A 9856-nucleotide genomic window follows, 5' to 3' on the forward strand; every position below is an offset into this window, starting at 1 on the left:
AATCATCGTACAGACAACTTGTCACCATCAGTCTTACTTGTGCGGCTATGTGGTCTAGTGGTATGACACTCGCTTTCGGATCGGAAGGTCCTAGGTTCGAGCCTCGCGCTCGGCGCACAGTTGACTCCTTGGAAAAGGCTCTTTACTCACATTCTCTCACCGTACTCAGGTGTAAAATGAGTACCTGGCCGTTAACAGCGTTGTCTTTGTACGAAAAATTGTAATATCGCCTAACAGGTGTCATGTCCCGTCCTACATGTTAAATGTTGCTGTTGACCAGGGACCCCTTGTAAAGCGCTTTGAGCACATTTAGTGGATATTGCGCTATATAAAGCTCAATTTTATTTTAATTGTATAATTTTCACCACCAGTCCATATTTAAAGTGCTGTATTAACACTTTTAATGTTTTTGTTATTGGCTGAAGCAGAGTTTTAAGTTTGAAACGTTCTGAGTTTTGTTTTGTTTTTTTCTTCATTTTTAAAGCTGTTTTCTATTGATTTTTGTGCATGACAATGTACCTGAAAGACGTTACTACGATGACCGCTGTCGTAGATGAGAGAAGGACGACCCCGTTGCCAGTTCCACAAAACCACATTCAAATCATCCGACCCACTTGCCAAGAGTGTACCTTGTTGTAGAAATGGAAAATGGAGATAAACCAAAACAGTCATAAGTTGTAATTCCAATGTGTAAATCATAAGTTGTAATTCCAATGTGTAATTCATAAGTTGTAATTCCAATGTGTAAATCATAAGTTGTAATTCCAATGTGTAAATCAAATGTGACACAGACAAACATGAGACAATGAAAATGGGAATAAAGAAAGCTTGGTTGATATTGATCCCCCCCCCCCCAAAAAAAATACAGAAAACAAATGATTAATAATTATGACTGTTAATTGTTTGGTCCATCTGTCACACACTCAAACCAAGTTCAAATTGACCACACAACCATTCTGAACATTTAATATCACTTAACTCCTTATGAGTGTTTTATAAGTTGTAATAATAATCTATTTTTTTTTTTTGTTAAACGAGCTTTTATATAGCGCAATATCCACTAAATGTGCTCAAAGCACTTTACAACAAGGGGTCCCTGGTCAACAGCAACATTTAACGTTTAGGACGGGACATAACGCCTATTAGGCGATATTACAATTTTCCGGACAAAGACAATGCTGTTAATGGCCAGGTACTCATTTTACACCTGAGTACGGTGAGAGAATGTGAATAAAGAGTCTTTTCCAAGGACTCAACTATGCGCCGAGCGCGAGGCTCAAACCCAGGACCTTCCGATCCGAAAGTGAGTGTCATACCACTAGACCACATAGCCGCACTATAATAATAATAAATACTTTCTACAAACCAATTATTAATATTAATACCTACAATGTTACACTATAGTAACTGCTACACAAAGAGATGATGATAAACTTTTGGCCCAAAGGCCGTACCATTCTCGTGTCGTCATGAAACTTATTTATCACTCTAATTCTAATGAGCTCTATTCATCTTTTTCAAATCATTTATATAAGGATTTTATTGCATTTGCAACATATTTCAACACCAGCAAAATTACACAATATTATAGTAAAAAATAATCTCGATTTATAAAAGCACACGAGAATAGGCAAGACAAAAGGGGAAATGGTTCAAATGGAGAAGAGCATTATACTACAGGCAAGACAAAAGGGGAAATGGTTCAAATGGAGAAGAGCATTATACTACAGGCAAGACAAAAGGGGAAATGGTTCAAATGGAGAAGAGCATTATACTACAGACAAGACAAAAGGGTTTTTTTGTTTATTGCTTTAGGTCTCTTCCAACACAAATGAGGTTATATGAGAGACCGCTGAAACAAAAAAACAAGCAATCTAACAAAAATAGTACAAATGTAAATCAAAATCATAACCTAAAGATATAAGCTAAATTATAAATAACCAAGAACAAACAGGCAGAAGATTTACAGAAAAAAAAATATCCCCTGTCAAAAATACAATCACAAACCAAAGAAGCAGGATAGGCTAGTAAAGAGAAGAAACGACATCACTATCGGATCGTACACCCATGCGAACATCATAGGTATATGATTCAAGGGTGATGCTCCCATCCAACCACCCGCACTGCAGGCAAGACAAAAGGGGAAATGGTTCAAATGGAGAAGAGCATTATACTACAGGCAAGACAAAATGGGAAATGGTTCAAATGGAGAAGAGCATACTACAGGCAAGACAAAAGGGGAAATGGTTCAAATGGAGAAAAGCATTATACTACAGACAAGACAAAAGGGGAAATGGTTCAAATGGAGAAGAGCATTATACTACAGGCAAGACAAAAGGGGAAATGGTTCAAATGGAGAAGAGCATACTACAGGCAAGACAAAAGGGGAAATGGTTCAAATGGAGAAGAGCATTATACTACAGGCAAGACAAAAGGGGAAATGGTTCAAATGGAGAAGAGCATTATACTACAGGCAAGACAAAAGGGGAAATGGTTCAAATGGAGAAGAGCATACTACAGGCAAGACAAAAGGGGAAATGGTTCAAATGGAGAAGAGCATACTACAGGCAAGACAAAAGGGGAAATGGTTCAAATGGAGAAGAGCATTATACTACAGGCAAGACAAAAGGGGAAATGGTTCAAATGGAGAAGAGCATTATAGTACAGGCAGGACAAAAGGGGAAATGGTTCAAATGGAGAAGAGCATTATACTACAGGCAAGACAAAAGGGGAAATGGTTCGAATGGAGAAGAGCATTATACTACAGGCAAGATAAAAGGGGAAATGGTTCAAATGGAGAAGAGCATTATACTACAGGCAAGACAAAAGGGGAAATGGTTCAAATGGAGAAGAGCATACTACAGGCAAGACAAAAGGGGAAATGGTTCAAATGGAGAAGAGCATTATACTACAGGCAAGACAAAAGGGGAAATGGTTCAAATGGAGAAGAGCATACTACAGGCAAGACAAAAGGGGAAATGGTTCAAATGGAGAAGAGCATACTACAGGCAAGACAAAAGAGGAAATGGTTCAAATGGAGAAGAGCATTATACTACAGACAAGACAAAAGGGGAAATGGTTCAAATGGAGAAGAGCATTATACTACAGGTAAGACAAAAGGGGAAATGGTTCGAATGGAGAAGAGCATTATACTACAGGCAAGACAAAAGGGGAAATGGTTCAAATGGAGAAGAGCATACTACAGGCAAGACAAAAGGGGAAATGGTTCAAATGGAGAAGAGCATTATACTACAGACAAGACAAAAGGGGAAATGGTTCAAATGGAGAAGAGCATTATACTACAGGCAAGACAAAAGGGGAAATGGTTCAAATGGAGAAGAGCATTATACTACAGGCAAGACAAAAGGGGAAATGGTTCAAATGGAGAAGAGCATTATACTACAGGCAAGATAAAAGGGGAAATGGTTCAAATGGAGAAAAGCATTATACTACAGGCAAGACAAAAGGGAAAATGGTTCAAATGGAGAAGAGCATTATACTACAGGCAAGACAAAAGGGGAAATGGTTCAAATGGAGAAGAGCATTATACTACAGGCAAGATAAAAGGGGAATTGGTTAAAATGGAGAAAAGCATTATACTACAGACAAGACAAAAGGGGAAATGGTTCAAATGGAGAAGAGCATTATACTACAGGCAAGACAAAAGGGGAAATGGTTCAAATGGAGAAGAGCATTATACTACAGGCAAGACAAAAGGGGAAATGGTTCAAATGGAGAAGAGCATTACACTACAGGCAAGACAAAAGGGGAAATGGTTCAAATGGAGAAAAGCATTATACTACAGACAAGACAAAAGGGGAAATGGTTCAAATGGAGAAGAGCATTATACTACAGGCAAGACAAAAGGGGAAATGGTTCAAATGGAGAAGAGCATTATACTGCAGGCAAGTTTTGTTTTGTTTGTTTGTTGCTTTAGGTCTCTTCCAACACAATTGAGGTTATATGAGAGACCGCTGAAACAAAAAAACAAGCAATCTAACAAAAATAGTACAAATGTAAATCAAAATCATAACTTTAAGATATCATAAGCTAAATTATAAATAACCAAGAACAAACAGGCAGAAGATTTACAGAAAAAAAAAATATCCCCTGTCAAAAATACAATCACAAACCAAAGAAGCAGGATAGGCTAGTAAAGAGAAGAAGAAACGACATCACTATCGGATCGTACACCCATGCGAACATCATAGGTATATGATTTAAGGGTGATGCTCCCATCCAACCACCCGCACTGCAGGCAAGACAAAAGGGGAAATGGTTCAAATGGAGAAGAGCATTATACTACAGGCAAGATAAAAGGGGAAATGGTTCAAATGGAGAAAAGCATTATACTACAGACAAGACAAAAGGGGAAATGGTTCAAATGGAGAAGAGCATTATACTACAGGCAAGACAAAAGGGGAAATGGTTAAAATGGAGAAAAGCATTATACTACAGACAAGACAAAAGGGGAAATGGTTCAAATGGAGAAGAGCATTATAGTACAGACAAGACAAAAGGGGAAATGGTTCAAATGGAGAAGAGCATTATACTACAGGCAAGACAAAAGGGGAAATGGTTCGAATGGAGAAGAGCATTATACTACAGACAAGACAAAAGGGGAAATGGTTCAAATGGAGAAGAGCATTATAGTACAGTATTCAATCAGGTCTATCTGATCCAAAACTCCACAATTCGGACGTCTCCATTACAGACAAGTCATCTGGGCCAGATTATTTACTTCTTTATTTGTAACCCGGAAACAGGAAATTCTTGTTTCCGGATCAGAACATTTATTTTGAGAACAAACGATTACAATTTAGAGAGATTATATGACTCTATAATCCAAACACCCCACTGACTGACACCACACTACCCCCCTCCCCCCTCTCTCTCTGTATGTCTACTTTAGTTTATAAGTTCAATGCAATCCACCAGTGACTAAAGTATAATCCGGTTTAGAACTAAACATTTTGTCACATCCAATACTTTAGCATGGGCATATTTGTCTATCCAGCCAAATCACTTACAGACAACCCCAACTCCGAAATCCACAAAGCAAGGAATTGTGTGTGTGTGTGTGTGTGTGTGTGTGTGTGTGTATATGTGTGTGTGTGTGTGTATTTGTTTGTGTATGTGTGTGCAAGAATCACCAGGTTTTAATCGCATTCTGTCCGGTGGACTCCTATCCATCCACCGTCACTAGATATTGATGTCATTATATATAATACAAATACAAAGGATGATCCATCCATTGATGTCATTATAGATAATACAAATACAAAGGATGATCCATCCATTGATGTCATTATAGATAATACAAATACAAAGGATGATCCATCCATTGATGTCATTATAGATAATACAAATACAAAGGATGATCCATCCATTGATGTCATTATAGATAATACAAATACAAAGGATGATCCATCCATTGATGTCATTATAGATAATACAAATACAAAGGATGATCCATCCACCGTCACTAGATATTGATGTCCTTATAGATAATACAAATACAAAGGATGATCCATCCACCGTCACTAGATATTGATGTCATTATATATAATACAAATACAAAGGATGATCCATCCATTGACGTCATTATCTCATCTCATGTAGTTCCATATCTGAAGCAGACGTCGGAGGTCATCTTCCGCCAAGCTGATCTATTTCTTGCCATTATATACAATACAAATACAAAGGATGATCCATCCACCATCACTAGATATTGATGTAATTATATATAATACAAATACATAGGATGATCCATCCACCATCACTAGATATTGATGTAATTATATATAATACAAATACAAAGGATGATCCATCCACCGTCACTAGATATTAGATATTGATGTCATTATATATAATACAAATAGAAAGGATGATCCATCCATTGATGTCATTATATTATAATACAAATACAAAGGATGATCCATCCATTGATGTCATTATATATTATACAAATACAAAGGATGATCCATCCATTGATGTCATTATATATAATACAAATACAAAGGATGATCCATCCATTGATGTCATTATATATATACAAATACAAAGGATGATCCATCCATTGATGTCATTATATATAATACAAATACAAAGGATGATCCATCCATTGATGTCATTATATATAATACAAATACAAAGGATGATCCATCCATTGATGTCATTATATTTAATACAAATACAAAGGATGATCCATCCATTGATGTCATTATATATAATACAAATACAAAGGATGATCCATCCATTGATGTCATTATATATAATACAAATACAAAGGATGGAATGAAAGCTGATTCCACCAGACAATTGACTGATCTCCTACATATTCATTTGGGCAACAGCTTCAACCTTCAAAAGAAATTTGCCCTGATGGAGAAATTATCCAACAGGCTAATCTTATACAGTCTTATACGTATCTTTCAGTCTCACTGTCCAGGCATTTGGCTTGACAAATTTGGAAATAATATCCACCATCACTTTTCACATGGATTCACAGAGATTGTGAATTTTAGGGTAATCAGATTGATTGGAGATCAAAAAGGAGTCCAAAAATTTACAAGCAAACTAGAGGGCTAGGCCCTGGCAGTATCAGAGTAAAACATTAAATGTATGGATATAACACTTTATCAGTGGATAGGATAGTAACTCTTATAATACTATATAAATTATCATTACTATTATAAAAAAAGAAAAATACAAGAAAAAAAATCAGCCTGCCTCGAGGGAGTTTTTGTTATTGTATTTTTATTTCTTGCTTTGCCTCACAGTGTTGTAGGTTGTACACAAGGTTTTTATTTTAGTACTAAGTTCAGTTTTCAGACCACAGTAGGAGGATACTCACCAATTCTGTTGAAGCACAAAGAGTTGACACATCCTTCATGGTATTTCATCGAGTCCACCAGTTGAAGTCTCCGAGCCATCTGAATACTGCCTTGGACTTTGTCATTAAAAGTTGAAAGACTTTGTTTTTGAGTGCATCCGTACTGACGACGACTTAGTTCCTGTAGAGCAAACCAATTAGGAAGAGGAGCTGCCTTTCCAATAATATCTGAAGCAATTTTGACAGCGTCGCTATCTGAAATTTCTGATGGGTCGGAATCAGTGGTGCTATCTGTATTTTGGATTTCCTCTTCATCATCATCATCATCTTCATCATCATTAAAACCACCATCATCATCATTATCACTCGAAGACGAATCATCCGAGCTTAATCTCAAGTCTCTCCTCCGTCTTCGTCTTTGCCTTCGTCTACTGAACAATTTACTGGAAAAGTAATTTGGTGGCCTTAAATTATAACTGGCTTTATTTTCAGTTGTTTCATCATCCTCCGTCGATGTCAAACTGGGCAAAGAATCTTCATTTCCAACCTCCTGAACATTATCGACGTCAATTTCCGTTGTAGACTCGGTTTCCTCACCAGAGTTCTCGACTTTATTTACACTTCTGTTTTTTGACTTTTTACAAAGAGAGTCCTTTTTATTAGAGGAACTGGCCTTGACCTCTGGTTCCATCCCTTCAGCTTTAGAATCAGCCGACTGACTTTGTTGTTTTTCTTTCAAACTGTCGGCACCATGCTGAGAGCTTTCTTCATTATCTTCGTCACTTGCAAGTTTATCCAACATGCTCTTGTCTTCTTTTTCAACATTTTTCGGGGGACTGGATTTATATTTCACATCATTGCTAGATTCTGAAATAGAAGATGATGAAGGAATAGCACTGTCATTTAATGACTCGACGAAGTCGTTTGACATGTCGACATCTGATGCTGTGTCTCGATTGACTGAAACCCCTGGAGGAGAGCTAAGGCTGTAGTTGGCGTCCTCATCGCATGCTTCAGATTTGCTGGATGTTGAAGCTGCCTCCAAAGTGATTCCACTGTCATCTTTCAGAAGTGAAGATGCTTCAGATGAATGCTCATCCTCACACAGTTGTGAAGTACTTGATGAGTCATTTGTCGCTGAGTGGCTATCATTGCTGATGTGTTGTTCCTTCTCCATTGTTGTGATTTAGAAATATTGAGCCTTCTAAGTCATTATAGAATTCACTTAACTTCCTTTTTTATGCATCACCTGGAACAAAACAAAAAACGTTTACGTGGTTGTTGTGAAATACTAACAAATATCTCCAAAAAAAACCTGGATACCAAGCTCTGGACTGTAAAAGGTAAAAAACTAAAATGAATAAAACAGCTTCAATAAAGAACAAAATAGCAGACGGGAAACATTTCAAGCTCAAAGCCCTTCTTCATCCAACAACAAAAAATAAATACATGCCTAAAAAAACAGATCGACGACAGAGAAAAATTCGTCTTGAATATTTCTGTCGTCAATCTAGTTTTTTTATAAGTAATGGATTATTTCTGTTGTTATTTTTTTTTGTTGGCTGAAGACGGGGTTTGAGTCTGAAACACTCTTTGTTTGGTATTTTGTTCTTTTATTCATTTTTCTTTAGCTTTTTATCTTAATCTTAAACTAAGACAGAATTTGAAAGAAAGCGGGAAATGGAAAATATTTTCTAGGGTGGGCTATCTTCAAAATAAAGTTACCAAATAAACTCCATATGACTTGCATTTTGAGTCAAGTGTAACTTCTACAACAGTCATTTCAACACATTAAAAAATTTAAATCACGTATACAGGAACCCTTACTTCAATACCACCACTCTCTATTAATAGTTGTTTGCCTTGTATTGAAGTTTTACTTATCCAAAGAAAGAAACAAAAGTGACCCCAGCTGTTACAGCCAGAACAAAATAAAAGCCTTTATTATTCACGCAAAATTTATAAAACTCCAATTTAAGATGAGCAACTACACAGAGAGGAATAGAAGAGCTCTCATAAACTTAACTTTGCTTCAAATTTCAAATCATTTTCACCATGTAAGGTTTGAAGATGAATATGATCTCTTTTCAAAATATCACAGAGACAATAATTTGAAGCAAAAGTCAGCGCTTGTTTCACATGCCAAATGTACAGTTATCAATATTACTAAGTTAATTTAGCTTCTGTTTGGTTGTTAAATAAAATGTTTGTCACTTACGTCTTCTCCGCAAAATGTTTCATCATTTGTTATTTTTAATCAGTCAAATTGAGATCTAAACAAAGGAGTTATCATTCTTTTGGTGTTACTGAAATCTATGTCGGTGCATTATGTCAAAAATTATAATTTGATAAAAATGACGTCATTTGAAAAACTTTTGTAATTCTTTTTTAATTGAGAGAGCAAAATAAAGAAAAGAAAAGGCATCTAGTTAATTCATTGAACTTTGTCTTTGTCTATGCCAAATTTCATCAAGACTGAAGGCGGCCCAGTGACCAACCCTCTTTTCTCCATGCCAGTGTCGTTTCAATCAGAAGGCGGCCCAGTGACCAACCCTCTTTTCTCCATGCCAGTGTCGTTTCAATCAGCAGTCAGTTTATCGAGAGGCGGTCCAGTGGGGGAATTCCCAGACACAGATTTTGAGCGTTTTGCAATTGTAAATTTTGATTTTGAGTAGTAAAAGTAAAATCATTCATCACAACTTTGGAACCCTGTAGTTTATCTTTGATCTTAAAGTAAGATATCTCATCATATGATATTAAATGGCTTTTATTTAAAGGCCTATCTGTCTATGCTCCATGAAAAAAAAAAAATATAAATTTTTATTTTTGAAAAATATCAAACTACTCAGTTAAAATTAATAGGTTAAATTAGTAATTTGATTATATTTATATATAATTAATATAGATATATAAACATAAGAATTTTATAAAGGCAATAAAGGCAAAGGAGTCTTACACTTACACACGTGTTGTTTGCAAACCTTATCACAATCAAAATAAAAGATTGATTGGTCAACTTTG

The 9856-nt window shown here is 36.1% G+C and overlaps 1 protein-coding gene across 6 annotated transcripts in view; it reads right to left on the reverse strand.

The window, feature by feature from the left end:
• The window catches only part of LOC144959741 (DDB1- and CUL4-associated factor 8-like), a 36271-nt gene that overhangs the window by 25802 nt on the left and 613 nt on the right, over nt 1-9856 (reverse strand). For 4 of the 6 annotated variants that reach the window (XM_078892448.1, XM_078892451.1, XM_078892450.1 and 1 more), the window contains exons 2-3: nt 6857-8084; nt 520-629 (exon numbers count right to left, since the gene is read on the reverse strand). In XM_078892448.1, the coding sequence (XP_078748574.1) occupies nt 520-629; nt 6857-8012 (1266 nt within the window). In that variant the 5' untranslated portion in view covers nt 8013-8084. Of the gene's footprint in view, nt 1-519; nt 630-6856; nt 8085-9791 lie in introns of all 6 variants that reach the window. The other 2 variants (XM_078892452.1, XM_078892453.1) reach the window with 2 other exon arrangements.

Source organism: Berghia stephanieae, chromosome 14 (assembly GCF_034508935.2).
Source record: "Berghia stephanieae isolate SIO BIC M18660-M18661 chromosome 14, UCSD_Bste_1.3, whole genome shotgun sequence".
In the NCBI taxonomy this organism is placed as follows: domain Eukaryota; kingdom Metazoa; phylum Mollusca; class Gastropoda; order Nudibranchia; family Aeolidiidae; genus Berghia; species Berghia stephanieae.